General features: G+C 33.5%; 4 protein-coding genes across 5 annotated transcripts; 3 read left to right on the forward strand and 1 right to left on the reverse strand.

The window, feature by feature from the left end:
* Positions 1-3106: 3106 nt before the first annotated feature.
* On the forward strand, positions 3107-4382 carry LOC133315300 (LOB domain-containing protein 25-like). The gene is made up of 2 exons (XM_061516898.1): positions 3107-3301; positions 3996-4382. The coding sequence occupies exons 1-2, from the start codon at positions 3122-3124 to the stop codon at positions 4380-4382; spliced, it is 567 nt and encodes a 188-aa protein (XP_061372882.1). The 5' UTR covers positions 3107-3121.
* Positions 4383-8921: 4539 nt separating this feature from the next.
* LOC133315280 (uncharacterized) lies at positions 8922-11646 on the forward strand. Of its 2 annotated transcripts, none has more exons than XM_061516873.1 (3): positions 8922-9165; positions 9841-10683; positions 10952-11646. In XM_061516873.1, exons 2-3 carry the CDS (start codon positions 9878-9880, stop codon positions 11433-11435), a joined length of 1290 nt encoding a protein of 429 aa, XP_061372857.1. In that variant the 5' UTR covers positions 8922-9165; positions 9841-9877; the 3' UTR covers positions 11436-11646. The 2 variants fall into 2 exon arrangements, with proteins under 2 accessions (XP_061372857.1, XP_061372856.1); XM_061516872.1 differs by having other exon boundaries at positions 9851-10683.
* A 781-nt stretch (positions 11647-12427) lies between these two features.
* Positions 12428-14627, forward strand: LOC133315314 (uncharacterized). Its single transcript, XM_061516913.1, has 3 exons — positions 12428-12611; positions 13781-13863; positions 14355-14627. Exons 1-3 carry the CDS (start codon positions 12533-12535, stop codon positions 14382-14384), a joined length of 192 nt encoding a protein of 63 aa, XP_061372897.1. The 5' UTR covers positions 12428-12532; the 3' UTR covers positions 14385-14627.
* Positions 14628-16130: 1503 nt separating this feature from the next.
* Positions 16131-17505, reverse strand: LOC133315320 (uncharacterized protein At4g00950-like). Its single transcript, XM_061516919.1, has 2 exons — positions 16912-17505; positions 16131-16428 (listed from the first exon to the last, which is right to left on the reverse strand). The coding sequence occupies exons 1-2, from the start codon at positions 17470-17472 to the stop codon at positions 16345-16347; spliced, it is 645 nt and encodes a 214-aa protein (XP_061372903.1). The 5' UTR covers positions 17473-17505; the 3' UTR covers positions 16131-16344.
* Between the last annotated feature and the right edge of the window lie 2470 nt (positions 17506-19975).

Raw genomic sequence — 19975 nt, forward strand, 5'->3', positions numbered from 1 at the left:
AAAACAGTAACTTTTTCATGATTTTGATACAGAGGAAAGCCCTTACAAATGACGAAAGTTACCCGAATGAGATTTCTTCACAAATCACATCTCATGTAAAAAATTCAAAATGCGAAACAGTCTATTCAAAGCTCTAGAACAACGGTCAGGAAACGGTATCGTATATGTTGGCTTTAAGATTGTATTGTTATTGATAATTAATCTTATTTCGTTTCTTCAGCCACCGACGACCACCGGCAATAATATCAAATATTATTGTTTTATGAGTTAGCTTATTAAGCCTGCTCAGCAGTTCAAATTTCAACGTCTAAGTACGCCAATTCCAATTCCAGTCACCTACAACAGAGCAAAGAAGACTTACAGAAGATGAGATGTCTATATATATACGTAACATCCTGAAGTTGAAAATGACTGGCATGCACATACCTAGCTAGCTAGCTTCCCAACACCAACACCGACAACAAGGTTTAATTAATTCCACTTTGTTTGGAAGATTAATTCTTCCATTTGTTGCTGTTGCTGTCCACTGCAGTCAAAGCCTAGCTAGCTGTGACCGGTCATCAATGGGATAAACACTTAAGATATATAGAGTAAAACGATATCAGTCAAAGCAAAGCTAGCTAACATTTTTGTTTTTTCTTTTCTATTTTCAAGGAAAGAAGCCGCCGCAGCAACGAACATTGAAGTAATCAATATTGTACCGCAATTGTTTATATATTTTACACTTCCTAGCTACTTCGAATTCTCAAGTTTACACTTCCTACCTAATAACGACGTTTTATTCAAATCTCAATGATAAGTTTCTTCGTTATATTGTCACATAAATTTTGAGTTTGGATTCTGTGTTCCTCCGATTATATATTATTCTTGAATGAAGTAAGTAAAACTTTTTAACAAGCACATGTAAATTTGGCCAAAAAGAAAAAAATAAAGAAAGAAAGAAAACTGAAGAGTAAACTATCTACTTCCAACTTCTAGGTTTAAAAAATAAATTAAATTAAATTAACGTCAATGTTCAAAATTCAAAACCAGTTAGTTTAATTTGTACTTCGCTTTGTAATTTGAAGTGATTATTATTTTTTATTATATATATATTTTTAAGGAATGTTGCCATATTTCAATCTCTAGGGCATGTTTGGTGTACAATATAAGATAAAGATTGATAGTATAAGCCTAAATAAATTTTAATACTATCCAGCGTTTGACATGTTATTATATAAGATAATATCATTTAACATTTGGTAATGCACTGTATAACATTAGATAAGATAAAAATAAATATTTTTAACAAAGATACCCTTTAATAAAGAATTTATATAATTCTTCCAAATATATCATATGATATTAAATTTTATAAAAATCTATTGATTAGTGTGCTTAAAAAATTATTAATTTTTATAAAAATATCTAATATTTTAAAAAAATAATTTTTATTTTAATATATTAATATTGAAATAATATATTAATTATTGAAAATTGTATTAGTCAGTAATGTTAATACATAAACACTTTATCAAACCTAATCTCACCCCTTTAGACCTGATTAAGTTATACATCATTTTGATGTATTAAGGGATTATGTTGTATAAGCTTATACTATATATACGATGGTAACACCAAACAACTAAAAATGTCATAACGTATTGTATAAGCTTAATACTATACGATGATAACATCAAACAACTAAAAATATCATAATGTATATTATAAATTTATACTATTATATCTTATATATCACACCAAACAAACCCTAGTATAGATGATAAATTGATAGTCCTAGTAAAGTTTGCAATTTTCAAATGCAATTTCATAAATATCAAATACAATTAATGATAGAATATGATTTTTTTTTTATTGACCGCAAAGACCTAAGTATCTTCTTTGATTGTATGGCTAGTTCTTACTTGAACGCTATACTTAGCTGCCTTTTGCAAAATATTATTGAGTGAATTTCAATCCTCTAAACTATTTATCCCACATAAAATTCAGTTTGAACCTTGTTACTAGTTAATACGAAAGTTATCTCCAATTAATTGTACTTTGATGATTTATAGCTATTTGAAGAATATTTATTAAATGATAATTGCCGGCTGTGCAGACGGAGCTCATGATAGGAAGAGACGGTCAACCATGGGTCAAGTGAGCAATGATATTATTAGGTGCAAAGTCCTTTTATTTATATGATGTTCACTTAATTCATTATTAATTAATATTAGATTTTTTGATTCAATCGTTGATACATGTATGGTTTTGATTATTTGTGCCATGATCTCCAATCAAGTCCAAGGCCCATTGGATGAGGAATATTATTGACTTGGTCTTATTTTCTATCCACTGATGTGAGTAGCTACCGACACGACCATTCTTCAGGGATATGTAGAATCACTTTCTAAGTGCACCACTTCCACAATTGTCAAAATGCTCCCGTATATTAAGGAGATTATAGTCCAATATACACATCCATCAACCTATTCACTTGGGCACACTATGCCTAAAATTCTCTCAATCTCCCTCACTCCAGTACACACACCCCTAACACGGGATTATTGGCCTACGGATTCTAATCATCTCAAAACGAGTATCTATACCAATGTTTGGGTTGGACATTCCCTAATGAAACATTTCCAATTGAACAATATTAATGAAAAATAAAAAATGGCTCGCACAATAATATATAACTGAAATCACTTGTTCAGAATTCTGATGTTTGACTCCTTCGAAAGTAGTTGGACTTGGATCTCACCATGCGGGAGTTCTATATCGGCTGGACACAGAACAGCGACTGGCCCGGTCCAATTTTCCAATTGTCTAATTTGGGAAAAGCCAAGTTGGGTTAGCGTGTGTTAGGTTCACCATGCCAACAGTGAGACTGAGACGTAACACATCGCAAGTTTTTTTTTTCAACAATACCATCATCCTAAATCTGTCCTTAGTGGCCGCCTCTGCATCTTCCTTGCACTTAGCCTTTGAAAATCTAGCATCCAAACAAGAAGCTTTTCTGCTACTCGACCTATCAACCCACGTAACAACTTCTCCATCTTCTATATATGTGCTTCATTTGCACTTTGGTCATACTCAGCCTAGCTAGTCATTATTATAACAATTTGCATCTTTCAAACATATGGGTTTCCATGCTGAGGCAGAGTCGAAGACCCATCAACCTTGCGCAGCTTGCAGGATGCTACGCCGTAGATGTGACAGTAAGTGCCTACTTGCTCCATATTTCCCAACTCACGAGGTTGAAAAATTTGTTGGAGTGCATAGGGTGTTCGGTGCTAGCAACGTCATCAAAATGATTCAGGTGACATATATAGCTGCTCATACAATTATATATCCTTTATCACGACTGTTACGTTAATTTCCAAGTGAATTTATATGTGCCCATTTTGATATTAACCAAAGTTTAACCTTAGATATTTAAAATCCTTCAATAGTCTTTGTTGAGATATATAGATGGACAACTAATATGGTCTTTATAAGGCCTTGGGCACTCTCACCCTTTGAGCTAGCTTTTGGGGTGGTGTATGGGCATGTGCAATTCCACGCTTCTAGCCCAAAGGACTCTTGCGTGAGGTGTTGAGATGATATATAGTCCCACATTGATTGGATGGACAACTAATATGGCCTTTATAAGGCCTTGGGGCACTCTCACCCCTTGAGCTAGCTTTTGGGATGGTGTATCCCAAGGTTCTTTAGAAGGTTTGTTTTTGTCCAATGTTTAGCTATTTCCCTGATTATGTTGGGATTGAATTGATGCTATATATGCTAATTGATACTGTTAAAATCTGCTATGGCAAATATGATAAACTAATAAAATCAAACCATCTCTCCTTTATAAGAGAGAGGGAAATTTAGAGAGAAAAAAAAAATGGTCTAATTATATAACTTAATTATACCAAATCCACCTTTGCCTATACTTGTTCTTCTTACACATGAACATGGTGCGAAAGGATTAGTAAAAGGTTTAACATTGTAACATGTTATTGTTGTTCTAGATAGTGGAGGAGACAAAGAGAGAGGATGCTGTTAAAGCCATGGTCTATGAGGCCACGGCAAGGCTTAGAGACCCAGTTTATGGCAGTGCTGGTGCTATTTTCCAGCTGCAAAAGATGATTCAGGAACTGAAGGCGCAGCTGGAATCGATAGAAACTCGGGTCTCAGAGCAGCGAGAACAAAAAGAGCAGCTGTTGAGCATTCATAATGAACACGCTCACGGCCATCTTGACACTGTCTTTCCAATCAATGACAACCCTATCTTTGATGGTTACGGTACTTTAGTAGACTTTGATCATCCCATGGCCGGTGAGCCACTTGAATTTCCTGTAGAAGGTGACTGGGTACTTAGCAATATTAATAATATCCACCTGCTAGAGAGAACTTGATGTTAGTTCAGGATAATGTATACGCGTGTATAATTTTCTAAACAAAAGTCTTCTGTGAACTCCGAATATTACCAAGCCAGAAACTAGGTATCGTATGCACTGGCACCTGATTCTGTATAATACATACCATACCAGCATTAACAATTTTTCTTGAATTATAATGCAAGTACTTGTAGAAAATAGAATTTGCCCCCGTCTGTTACATGATTACTGTAAACTATTAGCCATTTTAATCGCGTATATATTTGAGTAACTAATTATCAATATTGTTAATTTTTTGGTTACAATTATCAGTATTATTTTAAATGAAACAGGAAATTAATAGTGAAAAAATTAAAGTATAAAGGAATAATTTCATATTTTGTAAATAGAAAAAAACCATTGGAGATTACAAATCAATTCAACGTGATCTTTATTTGTTTAATTTATAATATAAGAAGAAAAAATAGCCACATTATATTCGACAGCATTTATATTTACTTTTTTTACAAAACATTTCCACACTACGTTATCATGTGAAATGAAAACATTGTCTTATTATCATAAGTGGGAAATAAATCTTGTTCGTTCAACCTCGCGATAGTTAATATTTGTAATATTAACTTGAATAAAAAGAAAATGAAAGTTTAACACATAAATATATAATTATTTTTTTAAAGGGAGAGGTTATAGTTACAACCTTTTTTTTTACAACCTCTTATAACCATATATCGTAACCGTTGATTTCCGCCAATCAACGGTTACGCTTTTCGCAAATTAAACTCATTAATTAATTATTAATTCATAATAAATGACAACCGTTGATTGGCGAAAATCAACGGTTATGATATATGGTTGTAGAGGTTATAAAAAAAAAGTTGTAAATATAACCTTCCTCTTTTTTAAAATATATAAGTACACACGTTCTCTTTATTTGAGAAATTTTTTAAATAAAGAATAAAATAAGAAATTATGTGTAACTTATAAATCATCTATTATTATTCATGTTTATAAATATTTGGTAACTATATTAATTTAGTGACAAAAATTAATCTTCCATTTCTTTTTCTTTCAAATCCTTTCATTCAAACATATACTTAAAATTTGAATTCTGAGTAAAGATGTTGTTATTGATAGTCGTACTCGCAACCTATATAGCACCGATACAACACGCGACGCGTGACACGACACTCCGACACGTCAATCCTAAAAAATTATGGATTTCGACACGTTGGGACACGTTTTAATATTAAATAATATTTTTAATTTATATAGTGTATATTTCATTTAATATTTAATAATTTAACAAAAAAATGAAACTAAATTAATAATACCCATCAACACGTTATAAAGATGGAAGCTTTAATAAAAAAATAAAAATTGGGATGAGAGAGAGATATAATATCAGATAGAAAGATCAAATCATATTAGAGAGAGATATCAGAGACAAGGAGATACAACAAGAGCGTGATAGGAATTGACAACAATGATGCTGAGATGATCTCTTATCTACTTAAGGAGAAAAAAGACAAAAAAATAAAATTGATATGATCAGGTAGAAGCTTTATTAATATATTTTAATTTTTAAAAAAAATAATTTTTTTTTTAAAAAAAGAATTAAAAAAATGCCATTTGATCGTGTCGGACATGGTCAAATTCGCATGTCGGAATGGTCAACGTGTCGGAAAAGTTGACCGCGTATTCGACACCGTGTCGGAGCGTGTCGCCGTGTCGAAGCGTGTCGGACACGATTCTCCCTGTTTTTAGAAGTGTTTGTGCTTCCTTACTCGCAACGGTGCCTTTAGACATTTTTTTTTTTTGGCACAAGGCCTTGAGACATTTTTAGCCTTACGATAATGTTTACGAGAATATATAATCAAAGACTAAAAGTATATATTAAAAAATAAAATTTAAAATCCCTTTGACTTGTTCTTTTTTTTTTAATTGGATATCAACCCTAATTATCTTTTAGGCGAGAAGAATTCCTCATATTCCCAGGGCTTCGAAATTTTTGAGTCGATTATAGAACTAATCCCGAGTTCGACACGAGTCAGGGATTATAATTTTAAGCCTCTCTTAAAATTCTTTCATCACCTACTCAGCTCTTATACATCACTTCAAGACCATATTTCACTCTTATTATAGAACTAATATTTTCAAGACCGGAAATAAGTATTATTATTTTTAATCCAGAAATGAAGAAATTAAAAAAAAAATCCAATTCTTGTTTATGGACTATCGATTCAATCTTAAAGAGAAAATCAAACGTAATTTGTAATTACTTCCGTTCTCAAGATTAAAAATATAAGGATAAAACTCGTTATTTTATTTTTATTTTTTTTCTGCGAAAAGGAGCTCTATATGAGGGTCAAATGATGAATTATTTTTTAAGGTTCGTGACCTGTTTTGTGTATGAATATTGGCTCATTTCTATTTACGGGACAATTCTTGACTCTTCTCTTGTGAAGGTGGTGGGCGCTCTCTTTCTGGGTTTGATAATGAGTACGAAACGGTTATATTGAGTCATTGACTGGTGGCAAAAATGGCGATGTTGGACTTCTTGACTTTCCTTATATGTCTACGGGTCAATGATCAAGGGTTTGTTTTAGAGTTAATTTTAAAAAGGAAAAAAAAAAACAATGGTTTTAATAATCTATTTTATTGTTTGTGAGTTTAAAATAATAAGAAAAAAGATTTAGAAATTTTCACAAAATCAAGTTCTTCCAATTTAAGGGTTTTATTTATAAAGGAAGGGAAAAATCTTTCATTTCCTTTCGCTTCCTTTTCTTTCCCTTGAATTTTTTTTTTTCCCAAACAAATTCTAAAAAGCTGAGGCGTGCTTATAAGGTTGAACAAAGCTCCAGCAAATCTTTGAATTCTGACAAGATCCCAAATGTAAATGGGATGATTTTACGAATTCCAAAGGCTCACTCAGGTATAGAAGTTATGGGTATGGCATATTCTATGGTTATGGGCCGTCGACATACTTATATGCAAGAAAAAGGAAAGGCATGGGCCTGGACCAAAGGAAGTTGGGCTTAATACCAACAATGAGCGCACATCGTTATAATCAACGAAACAATGATTTTGTTCGGATGGAAATACTGTTATTATTTTACATGAAAATATATATATTTTTTAAATATAAAATAGTTCTCTCATATTATAAAAAGGAGCCAAATGAAGCCAATCATTAAAAGAAAAAAAAAAGGATAAAATTTTCAAAATGAAAAAATATAAAATAATTATCTCATATAAAATAAAAATAGTGTTTCCCATATTTTATACTTACATATTAGTTATTACATATTATAAAGTCACACGCATATTTTATCTGTGAATTATAAAACCCTTTGTTTATTTCAGCCAACAAATTATTAGCAATATCAATAATTTTTGTGGAGGTTTTTGGAATATTGCTTTTGTAATTATCACACTGGAAGAGAGAGTTGGAAGTGATTAAGTGGGGAACAGTTGAAAATGGGCGATAAGGCAGCTTTAATAATTTTGAGCATTATTTTGACTTTTGAGATTCCATAATCCAGTACTACGAGGGACCAAACTGCATAGTGTGTGCGTAACCCGAGGATACGAATGGGTCCCGCATGAGTTGCAGCACACAGAGAGAGAAAAACAACCTAGATCTGTGGATTCACTTGCCAGCCTGGAACGTGGATCTTTTATTCATCTTTTCATTCTAGCAACCAGAATTGACGTGGATCACAATTATGGTAATACCGTGAAAAAAGTGGTCATATGATCATATTTTTTTATTATAATTATTTATTTAAAAATTATATATTTTTCTCTCTTATTTCATCATTAATAAATAATTGTAATTAAATAATATGATCACATAACTACTTTTTCACGTGAGATAATTCAAATCCTAGTAGTCATATACCATTTCCACTCAAGCCATTGCAATTTGTGATTGTCAACCATAAAACTACGGCTACGCACGTTGTTTTTTTATGATTATGAACTTTGATTTTTTTAATGGTAAATAGATCCTGACCAAAATGAATCATTCTGTGTTAGTAGTTAATTTGATCTCAGGCCTTTATCTTTAGAATTCAAGTTAAGTTAACTGACAGTTCCAAAGTACCACTGAATTTGTGTGTTATATTAATTAGAATAAATAATTAGTTCAATAAATTTATAAAAATACCAAAAAGGAAGCATTTATAACTTGTGATTATATCTACTTCTTAGGACAGACCAAAACGGTCGTTGGCATGGCCTGTGGATAAGGGCTTTTCCTACGTGCAATTTTTTTTAAAAAAAGGAAAAAGACAATGATATCTCTTCTTTGAAAGAAAGATAAGAGTTCTTACTCCTTATCTTTTGATGGCTAGGCGGACAAGCGATCAGCCGTTGATTCTTTTGCGTCATCGCCACGTGTAAATACAAGAGGCTTCATGAAGAACTCTTCAGATTGATTTTCTTGTGGACCCCGCCATTGCTAGGCATAGAGCAACTAATTGACAAAGACTGCGAAGAAAGAAGAGATAATGCCACAAACGGCGTCGTAGTGGTCTTAAGCTTCAGTTGTCGTGTCCCTGTACCGAAGCAAAAAAAGCTTTGCGTGTAAACCGACAGCGTAAAATAGAATGATAAAAGAAAATGAGAAAACAAGAAAAGCAGACACAAAACAAAAGCCATGCTCTCTCACAAGCGTCATCACCTTCTCCTTCTTCATTCATTGCTGTCTCTGATTTTCTTGGATTTCTATCTTATGCCCTTCTTTTCCATCAATTCACCATGATCCAGGCTTGCCCACTATGTGCAAATTTCTCTCTTGGTTCGTTCACTCAATCCTTCTATGTTTCCTCTTTTTTTCTCTCTGATAATATACTTTGTTTTGGTCTTAAACTGTTCATATGCCAAGGTTTCTTTGCGTCTTTTCTATGATTATCGGTCTGAGTGATTATTGTCTTCTGGGGGGTTCAAAATTTGCGGACTTTATATTCTATTTTATGTATTTGTTTCTAATTTCATTCTGGTGCTGATTGATTTTTTATGCTTGTTATGAATATGTTTGGGTTTGACCATTTTGATCTGTTTTGATAAGCCTTTTTACTTAAAAAAGTCTTGGCCTGGTACTTCCATGCAAGAGAGTTTTCAGTTTCTATGTTATCTGTTCTCTGCCCCTTTAAACTTGGTGTATGATCTTGTAAGTGTATGTAGAAATCCCAAAGTCTGACTCTGTACCGAGTTCTGTGAAAATTTTGGCCTTTTTTTTTACTAAAATTATTATCTTTTTTTTTTTTTATCTCTTTTGATATATGTGGAGCAGTCGTACCAATCTATGCATCTCAATGTTTTGTTTTTATTATTTATTTTTTTGTCAGAAGTGCATTGGTGGTCAACCAATTACAGGCTATCTTCTTTGTGATTTCATAGTTTTGGCTTTGCCAAGCATAATTAATAAATCCCTTTAAATGGATTCAGATGTTTTTAACTTCTAATATTTTAGTTTTGCCCAGAAATTATGAAGAAAGAATAGATGAGTGATGGCGGCAGCAGAAGCGAGGGCTCTGTGGCAGAGAACTGCTAATCGTTGCTTTGTCCAAGAAGATGCAAAAAGAGCTCCCAAGTTGGCTTGTTGTCAATCTTCATGTGCAACATCAAATTTGGTTGATGCTGGACCTGCCAATACAGCAGATGAATCTGATCATGCTGCTTCCAATGTCACCCATTTTAACAGTAAAACATCATTTTCTAATCTTTCACCTGACTCTAGGTGGTGGTTGCATTTGCAATCTAATTATGGGTATCAAAAGGGTTTAACATGTGAACAGTTAAATGCATTAGAGGATGAGATGGAAACTTTGATAGCTAGTGATGAAAATAAAACATTTAGTAAGAATTCTGAAGCATTTCCTGAATTAATGGATGTGATGGCAAAATATGAATCAATGGAGAGAGATTCTGTTGGATGCTCAGTGTCCTCCAAGCAAACAAATGATATTTGCTTGGAATCAGATTATTCTTGGGTTGAAGGTGATAAGGCCGTGCCATGGTGGCGGACTACAGATAGGGATGAGTTAGCTTCCTTTGTTTCACAGAAATCACACAACCATATTGAGAATTGTGATCTTCCTCCACCCAAGAAGAAGCATCTTAGAGGACACCCATGTGATAGTAATTGTGATGACAAAATAAAGACAGCATCTTATGAATGTGAGGCCAAACCCATAAGCTTTTCCAATTTGACAGTTCATGCACGGGGAAGTTTAGATTCAGGATTGATGCATAAGAAGCTGCGGCCTTCTGCCAATGAAGGGCTTTTATATTTTGCTTCTGACAAATCTTCAAGGTATTTTCCTGTTGATGTCAGATGATTGCATTAAATTTCGCTCAAAATCTTTAGCCAAAAAAGTTGACAAATTGGGGAATGTTCTATATTCTACCATAGGTAGTAGCCATGTGTTTGATTTTGTATAAATTTGGGACAAAAGTTGCTTATTTGTCATAAGATCTCTCAGAAAGAATTTGTTTATAAGCTATTTTAAACCCAAAACAATACAACTTCGCATAGCTTTTCATTTGCTTAATATTGGTTTGGACTGGCAACTTTGTTGCAGTTATACCCCTATACATGAGGATGTCACGGAGAGTCAACAAACTTTTGAGGGAGACCCCAGCAAAGCTCAACTAATGGAAGCACTGTGTCACTCTCAAACACGTGCAAGGGAAGCAGAAGCAGCAGCAAAACAAGCTATGGCTGAGAAAGAGCACATTGTTACCTTCATTTTCAAACAGGCTTCACAACTCTTTGCCTATAAGCAATGGTTGCAACTGCTGCAGCTGGAAACTCTGTGCAGTCAGATTAAGAACACGGATAAGCCAATCTCTACTCTCTTTCCAGTGGCTCTTCCGTGGATATCCAATGAAGGTAGGAACTCAAGGAAGAGAAAACAGAAATTTCCCAGTGCCAAACAAGAAAGGGAAGGCAAGCCAAAATGTGATATTACAACATATGCTGTTGCGTTTGCTTTAGGATTGAGTCTTGTTGGGGCTGGCTTGCTCTTAGGATGGACAGTGGGTTGGATGTGGCCTCGTTCATAGTTCTGTATGACTTGAATCATAGTCCTGCTTGTCATAGAAGATTAATCAACAAGGGGAATTGGTTAACATGGAAAGAAGCCCCATTATTTTATATGATGTGCATGTATTTTTGTAGATTTGTTGGTCCTTACATTTGTGTATTCTGCATCACTTTTGTAATGAATATGTTAATGAGATGATGTACATAAATCTTTTTGTGAAGATGATGTCAAACAGCTATTTCTCTTCAAATATCTTTCGGGGAGTAGGTGAAGATATCAAGCTGCAAACTGCCAAAAACTTTATTTCAGTAACTAATTACACTAAAAAGAAAAATGATGGGGGTGGCTCTTTGTTGAGAGGAAGAGTTCCATCTTAAAGGACCAAGTCTATGGTGATTGAATTTATATTCCAAGTATTTTATGTGATGCATGGTACCTATATTAAACTCACTGTTCTGACAAAGTCAAGTCAATAACGGACGGCCTCAACAATTTAAAATTAATAAGTAATTATAACTATTCCAAATATTTATATCCCACTTATCTTACTCTTTTAAGTTTTAAGTATTTACTTATTAGGATGTTGTTAGTCTTATTTATCTAAAACCACTTGAGTCATTTAAAAATAAAAATTATAATTAAGACATTCTAGACATCACATGGAAAGCTGAATGAAAAATGGGCAAGCTATCTTGTCCGAGCCCAGTACTATATATTTTTCATTTGTTTAGGCCACCGTGGGCCTCCAAAGCGTGCAGCAGACACACACCACTCGAAAAGTAGGATCAGTTGGTCTGTTTGGGCTTTTCTATTCAAGCATTGCAGGCTGTTTGTGTGGCTGCAATTTATAGCCTACTAGCCTAATGACCTACTCAAAAGCAGTATTAACGGGCTGGACGGGCCTGATTCTGACCATCTTAAATTGGATGGGCCAAAGTTGCATAGGGCCCACCAATTAAAAAAATTGTGTAAAATTCAGAAGGCAAAAAAAATAATATTGAAAATGAAAAATAGGAATGCACCTACACACGGAAGACGAGAGGGGAAGACAAAAAAAAAAAAAATTGCCGCATTTCTTAAGAAGTTGGAAGTGAGAAGTGAGAAAGGAAATCGAAAATGACAGTGATGGAGAAGCTGAAGATGTTTGTTGTTCAAGAGCCAGTGGTCACTGCTTCCCTTCTCATCGCTGGCTTTGGTATGTCTCGAAACCCTAATCTTCTGTCAATATTCTCTTTACCCTCGCCTTTCGAATTTTCCTTTTGCGAATAATTTCATAAAATTACTGGGTATAATTGTGCTGATTGATTTAACTTTCCATCTGCAATTGGTTTTTGGGATTTATTGTTGTGAGATTGATTGAAGACTGCATTCGATGTACGAAAAAGGATAGAAATTTGTAATTTTTGTTGTTCAAATGTTTGGAAGGAGATTGTAGTAGATTTGATTTTTTTTTTTTTTCAGATTCCCTGGGCAACCAACGTGTCCTTTGTTAGCTACATGATTGATGATTGTCACCAAGCAAATTATTTCCTCTGCTCGTCAAATCTTTTTTATCTGTATCTTTATACGTTTTGACTGTGATGGATGGCTGTTTTGCGTTGAATTTGATCAAAAGATTATTTCCTCCATTTAGTTCATGGTAATTAGTAGTTAATTTCTTCTAGTGTATTATTTACTTACTATTATTTTATTATATAACTTTTTTTTCTTAAAAAAAAATCTATTCTCACGAACTCATATTTTTTCATCAAGTCCTTTTTTTCCCCTTTTTCATCTCACATCCTACAGGTACGTCTGATATGCTAAAATTAACCAACAGAATGTTAGGTTGCGGCTTATGCCTCATGTTCAATTTCTTGAATTGTAAATGTGGATGTAAATCCTCATTTGAACCAGCCACATGAAATTTCAAGTTTTGCATATATCATTTCGATCACAATCATGAAAATAATTCTTCTTGTTCCAGCCTGTAGTTTGTGCACCTAACTGCCTGAATCTTCTATGCTTTTATTTGATAAGAGTGCATGATGGATAGGACTAAATTCAAATTGCTCATTGAATCTCTTTTTTAAAATAAGGACTAAGAGTAAAAGCATGAAGAGTTCTTTCTCTTAGCTCCTGGTTCTTTTCTCTTTGCTCCCTCACTGGGCTCTGGGAAGGGCAGAAACCCTAGTGAGAGGTTTAGCTCTTCTAGTTTTAAATTTTCTTTTGATTAATTAATATTCTCCGTAACCAGTTTATGCTGTTTAACGGATGGCGAGTCCACTAAAATTAGATTTAGTATACACTTCAACATATTTCTCTTTCGGTATAGTCATTTTCTACTAACAGGCTAGTCACTTATTATGTTGTGAAATCCTTCAGGGCTTTTTCTTCCAGCTTTTGTGAGGCCTATGCTGGATTCGTATCAGGGAACCAAGCGACCTCCTCAGCCCGCTTTAAGTGATGTGAGTGTTGCTTCTGGCACTAACTTTGTAGTGTTAATTTCAAATCCAGAGTTGTTGTATAAATGTTTAATATGTTTTCTGTTCACTGGTAGTACTCTTCATACTAAACTCAAGTTTGGTGGTGTTATGTCCTCAAATGTAAAGGTCCAGAGGACTCTCTTCTGTTTTTTCCATTGTTAGGAGACAGATTACTCGGTCCCCTTCTTTCTGAATAACTCGTAGTAAAGGCCTTTAATGGAAGGTGGTTTTGAAACAAACGAGTTTCAGCATCACAGTGTATTGAGCTGGGTTTTCAAAACCACCCCCCGCTTTCAGTTTCATCTACTCGTACCACTTGAGTCAAAGCACCCAGTGTTTTAAAGTTCCTTCAATATATGTTAACCCACCATTATTTGCAGGAATTGCTTGTTTTGAAGTGTTATTACATGCACTCCTTCCCTCCGCCTCCCTCATTTATCGTTTCCTGACATTGATGTCTTGTGTCATTGCAGGTGGTTGCAGGTATGACTGGTAAAAAGTAAGTGTGACTTACTTGAGATATAATGGCAAATTTGCCAACTTCCGTGTCTGAACTTATTTTCATTCATAATGAGAGAAATAAGAGTACTAAATATTGGATTTAGCTTTTATTTGTGACGGATCTGCTCCGGAATCATTAAGTGGTTTCATTTCATATTAATTTAGGTTAAGAGTTGGTTGAATATCAGTTTATCTGCGAGTTCTGAAATTGTTTTTCTGGGGTCAATGTGAAGGATTTTTGTTTACTCAAATTTGTCTGTGTTCTTTTTTAAGCATTTTCGATGGAAAAATGTTTAAAAAAGTTTTTAAGATAAAAAAACTGAAAAGATAGTTAATAGTGTTTTTCATGCTATATGTAGATTCGTTGTTGTTTTTTTCCCCTCCATCGTGCACGATAAGTTTACGCTTCTCATGGAATTGTTTTGGGATGGGTTTAAAGTCTTAATCCTGAACCCGCTCCGAATTGGACTAATCGCGAAGCGATCAACCAATTGGAATATTTCCAAAAAAAAGATATACTATTAGTTAATATGTATTGGTTGACTACCAAAAAAAAAAAATGTATTGGTTAATTATTGAGCAGGAAATCGAATTACTTACTAGTTGGGAATAAACTATGGGTTATATTTTCAATTTTTTTACACACACAAAAGATGGGTGGGCTCATTATTTATTTTTTCTCTCTTTTTTTTTTTTTTTTTTTTTCTCTCTTTTTACTTGTGAGTCTCACTTATAATTTTATATCTATAACATGAGGTAACAATTTTCCTAGAACATAAACTATTAGTTCCATAATTAATTAACGGGGTTTACTTTTGTCCTAGACGGAAGCAAATGTTCCTGCAAATACAAGTTTTATGGTGCCCACAATTTTTAAAAAGAAAAAAAAAAAACACAAGCTCGATAAACGAAGTGTGTGTGCAGGAAATTCATTTCACTGTCTTGTAATATGATAGTTACATTACCCTAAATTAATATACGTTAACCATAATTTATAAATTATCAATAACTGTAAGCCTTGTTCTTAGGAAGATCTATCTCTTGTACGGGAAGCGTAAAATCTTGTGTAAAAATAATATAATTACCTAAATAAAAGGGGTAATTGATGGTGATTAAGAAAGAGAACAAAAAAAAAAACAAGTAAATGAATTATGTTGAAGAGAATTATATGAATTATTTAAGAAATATTTAAATAACATTAATGTTAGAATAGTGATATTGTCGATATTTTTTTGATAAATATTGACCATATTTAACTTAACTTCGACGAAACCTTTGCATTTTTAAAATGTTAGACCAATGTGTTACGGCGTATTTTAACTTCTCGGTAAAGGAATTTGATATTTGTATATAATGTGTCGTAAAACATAATTAATATAATTGGATAAATAATTAAATATATCATTTAGCATAAATGATTAAATCAAGTGAGTAAAATAATATTTAGAATTAAAAATGTATTAATAGTATGGAGAAAAGGAGTATCATGTAATTTTACCTACTGACTCATTGGTTTTCGCACCATATTTTTTACTTTTTATTTTTATTACATATATGGGACCCACATGCATTTTTGTTTGAGTAGTAAAGTTTGTTTAAATTATGTTACATGAGGGTAGCTTTACCCTAATAGTATATGTAAAACCTTTCTGGATAGGGTAGTACCACCATAATTTATTTCATGACTTGAACTCCGAATAATTTGTTATGCGTGCCCACATATTTTTTTCCCTGGACATGGAACGGAGACGTTGACAGAGACAACTGTAACATTGCAAGATTACACGGAGATACCTACTTCTAATAATTGATAATTGATAGGGTTATAAATCCTGTACAACTTATAACATGTGAAAACATACATACAGCTACAGGTGGCGAGCATGAACTAATCCGAAGTTTTTATAGTGGTGTAGCTTCATATAATTGAATTTGACCAGACGACGTTGCCCAGAAAAAATCTCAGAGCCTAAGGCCACTCCCATTTTTCTTCGGCTTTTTCCTACTCCACGGAACCACCTGTTTCAAGCCCTCACAGATAGTTGTCTGCAAAATAATTACAAGATCAGAGGAACATTTGCTATGTAATAAAATATCATCTTATTCACACTAACACAAAACAATTTTATGAGACACAAGTCACACAATTTTTTTAAAGCGGCATAACCCCCCCCCCCCCCCCCCCCCCCCCCCCCCCCACTAAGATTAAAAGGATCTCACAGCAGTATCAACCAAATCCCAAATGGGTTCTATTACCCCACTCAAAATAGCAAATTTTTTTTGTTGGGGTAACACACAATTTAGCAGCTTTATTCAAGTGAAATCCCTCATTCTTAGAAATTAGAATCTCAATTTTCCTCAAAAGAATCCCAGCCAATTACCAGATATAGATTCATGGACATAATAGAGAATCTTGACTAAATGGCCAACCAAGACAAAAATTGCTACAAAACTACATGCTCTCAGGATAACAATACAATTATTCAAGTAGCCAGCAGTTGACTGACTACAAAAGAGTTAAATCTTTACCCAGACGCGAGACTTGTTATGGGATAGGCTGCTGGAAAAGCTTCCAGAACGTTTCATCTTTGACCTGTTAACCTTGTTGTGAGTGTCTCCAAAGGTAGCAGTAGAAGATGGGAAGACATGACTACCCCCAGTGACCTCTCTATTGACCTTGAAGCCCTTTTTCCTCCAAGAACAAAACCACCCTTTGTCCTTGATTGCCTCTCCTTTGGTGAGAACCATAGCCCCATGCAGCCCTCTATCGGCACTAAAAGAACCATAGCAATTGTTGCTCTTTCTAAAAGATGGAGACCGAAATCTGTTGCTGGTCACAAAAGAACCCTCCAAGAGTGAGGGTGCTAGCAACCTCGGAGGAAGTTCCAAGCCCTTAGAGAAGGTGACAAGGGCGTTGCAAGGCCTTGGTTTTCCAGGCTCTTGTTCCCAGCGAAATGGAACTGCAGCTGAAGTGTGAAGTGGGGGAGTAAGCATCCCTGAACGCTCTGGTGACTGCATTATTGTTGGGATAGAGAACAAGGGTAGCATTGGTATCTTGCTATGCTCCTCTGCCTCTGCTTCACAACCCATTAATAATTCACTCTTTCTCTCTCAGCAGAAAGGTTGGGGCTCTTTCATAAGGAGCGAGCACCCATTAAGTACTTGTTATCATCTTCTCTCTAACAAGTTACATCTACGAGTATTTGTGTATATGGACTTAATTTTCTCGTACGATTATTAACCCAAGAATATATATATATATATATATATATATATATATATATATATATATATGTTAACACATTGAACTGTTTCGTCATTTGAATTTAGCCTACTATTGTCATGACTCATTACCACCCAAGAAAAATGAACACTTGCTGTATAAACTGAAGTGGGGACATTAATGATTAAGTGATAAAATACGTATACCCGTTTTGTTCGGGTCATGTCTAGTATTTGTTTGGTGTCATTTTCATGGATAGAAAACTGAGTAGTGAGTTAGCATGAACAGGGCACGGACTAGTTGGACTTGGATTGGCTACATCACACACCGTTTCAAACAAGCTATTCCTGTTTGCTACCAAACCCCATTAGATTTCCTTAACAAATCGCAAGATGTCAAACATAAATATTGAGAATAAATGTTAAGATATGCATAAATATCGGAATCTAACTTTATCTAATTTACCCAAACATTTTGCACTTGATGAGACTACTTAACGTTGACTGAGTTGATATCCTTGTCAACCATTAATGGTTGTCAGAATGGTTGTCAGGGTTTGAACAAAATGGTTAACAACACAAGTTATTTATGTCAAAAAATTTAGTAACTAAGTCTTAATAATATAATTATGAAAAACAAAAGAGAAACAAATAAAAAAAATGAAGAAATTCACTTTCAAGCTTCAAATCAGTATCCCTCTTGGCTCTTGTCTCTCTCTTTATTTAGAATAAGACGTGATTAGGGAACAGTGACCATTTTGTCATGTTTGGCAAAAAAATTATCAAACTGTCACACTAACAGTAAATTTTGCCAAAATGTCACGCGGTATATTTCGCTATACTATGTAGCGAAATATGTTTGCAAGTAATTTGCTACACAGTGTAGCGAATAGCAAAATTCAAACATAATTCGTTACACAGTGTAGCGAATTTCTGCCTGCTTGACACGTGACATTTTTGCTGACTTTGCAGCCTGACATGGCATATTTCACTACACTGTGTAGCGAATTACTTGCAAACATATTTCGCTACACATAATAACGAAATATATCGCATGGTATTTTGACAAAATTTACTGTTTATGTCACAGTCTGATAAATTTTTTTGTCAAATGGTCACTCTTCCGTCTTTCACTGTAGCAGCTAGGGAATAGGGATCATTCATTCTTGTCGGCTGAGGAAGCAAAAAAAAAAAATCACGTTAAGAAATTGTACATTTAAAAAGACAACCACAGCCTTCACTTTTTGTCAAATCACTCGTGCTTGTTTAAACATCATTATTCCCAACTCCGTGATAACTAAGAAGTCAACAACCATGCAAAGGATAAGCAAAGTGCTGGGTATCGGAATAAGAACAACAGATTCAGAGCAGCTTGCAATCTCCAACCTCAAGCGCACCAAGTCAAAAAAGCAGAACAAAAAGTGAGCATTACAGCCACTTTGATATGTACGGAATGAAATTTTTTATGTATTAATTAACATTATATAATTATGTCAACAAATTATAATCATATAAAAATAAAAGAGATTTACTAATCTCATGTTATATGAGATAATACTCTCGTATTAGTGACACAAATATGTGGGATTCACAATCTAAAAAAAAGAAATAATTGACATGAAATTTTATAGATGTATAGCATAAAATAGCTTTTTTATACAACATGAAGATATTATTTCCCAAAAATAAATTAATAGTGATAAGGAAAAAAAATTATATTAAAATAGATAATTATACATCATCGCCGTTAATTCATTTTCTTACATAATCATATCATGTTAATTTCTATATATATATATATATATATATATATATATATATATATATATATATATATATATATATAGTTGTAGTTTATTAAGTCTTATTATTCTCTTAGCTATTGATTTTTGTTGATAGAAAGTTGTAGTTTATTAAATTATATCTATTTATTAATTATTAATTTTAAATAAACTAGATAATCAAATAAACGGCTGAAATATAGAGTGAAATTTCTTAATATGATACTCGAGTCAAACAAATCGAGAGAAAGATAATAACACTTTGGATGTATATGGATTGAGGATAATGGTGACGGTGCCCAAAATAAGAAAGATTATCATCAATACATAAATGGATTTAAGCAATTAACTTATTACAATAGGTCAATAGCTAGGTGAATTGATATTATATCTCAACTAAAAACATTAAAACTTGGGCTCATACATAAACATTCCTTATTTTATTTTTATTTTTTATTTTGATATAATTTAGATGTGCTTTTATTCAACTTCTTCGGGTCACTTTATTCTCAGAATACAACTTAAAGGCTATCCCTCATTAGAATAACGGATACATTGAGCTTCGTTATCGAAAAAAAGATGAGATTAAT

Source organism: Gastrolobium bilobum, unplaced genomic scaffold (genome assembly GCF_033153095.1).
Source record: "Gastrolobium bilobum isolate Gb01-03AN ecotype WA unplaced genomic scaffold, APGP_CSIRO_Gbil_v1 utg1030, whole genome shotgun sequence".
Lineage (NCBI taxonomy): Eukaryota > Viridiplantae > Streptophyta > Magnoliopsida > Fabales > Fabaceae > Gastrolobium > Gastrolobium bilobum.

Bases quoted from the DNA above. Each gene is read 5' to 3' on its own strand.
- LOC133315320 (XM_061516919.1), bottom strand. From the start codon at position 17,472: ATGGGTTGTGAAGCAGAGGCAGAGGAGCATAGCAAGATACCAATGCTA. The intron at 16,429-16,911 runs GTAAAGATTTAA...ATTATTTTGCAG, and splicing joins ATAACAAGTCTCGCGTCTGG to ACAACTATCTGTGAGGGCTT.
- LOC133315314 (XM_061516913.1), top strand. From the start codon at position 12,533: ATGACAGTGATGGAGAAGCTGAAGATGTTTGTTGTTCAAGAGCCAGTG. The intron at 12,612-13,780 runs GTATGTCTCGAA...GAAATCCTTCAG, and splicing joins CCTTCTCATCGCTGGCTTTG to GGCTTTTTCTTCCAGCTTTT. The intron at 13,864-14,354 runs GTGAGTGTTGCT...GTGTCATTGCAG, and splicing joins CTCAGCCCGCTTTAAGTGAT to GTGGTTGCAGGTATGACTGG.
- LOC133315300 (XM_061516898.1), top strand. From the start codon at position 3,122: ATGGGTTTCCATGCTGAGGCAGAGTCGAAGACCCATCAACCTTGCGCA. The intron at 3,302-3,995 runs GTGACATATATA...TTGTTGTTCTAG, and splicing joins ACGTCATCAAAATGATTCAG to ATAGTGGAGGAGACAAAGAG.
- LOC133315280 (XM_061516873.1), top strand. From the start codon at position 9,878: ATGGCGGCAGCAGAAGCGAGGGCTCTGTGGCAGAGAACTGCTAATCGT. The intron at 10,684-10,951 runs GTATTTTCCTGT...ACTTTGTTGCAG, and splicing joins GCTTCTGACAAATCTTCAAG to TTATACCCCTATACATGAGG.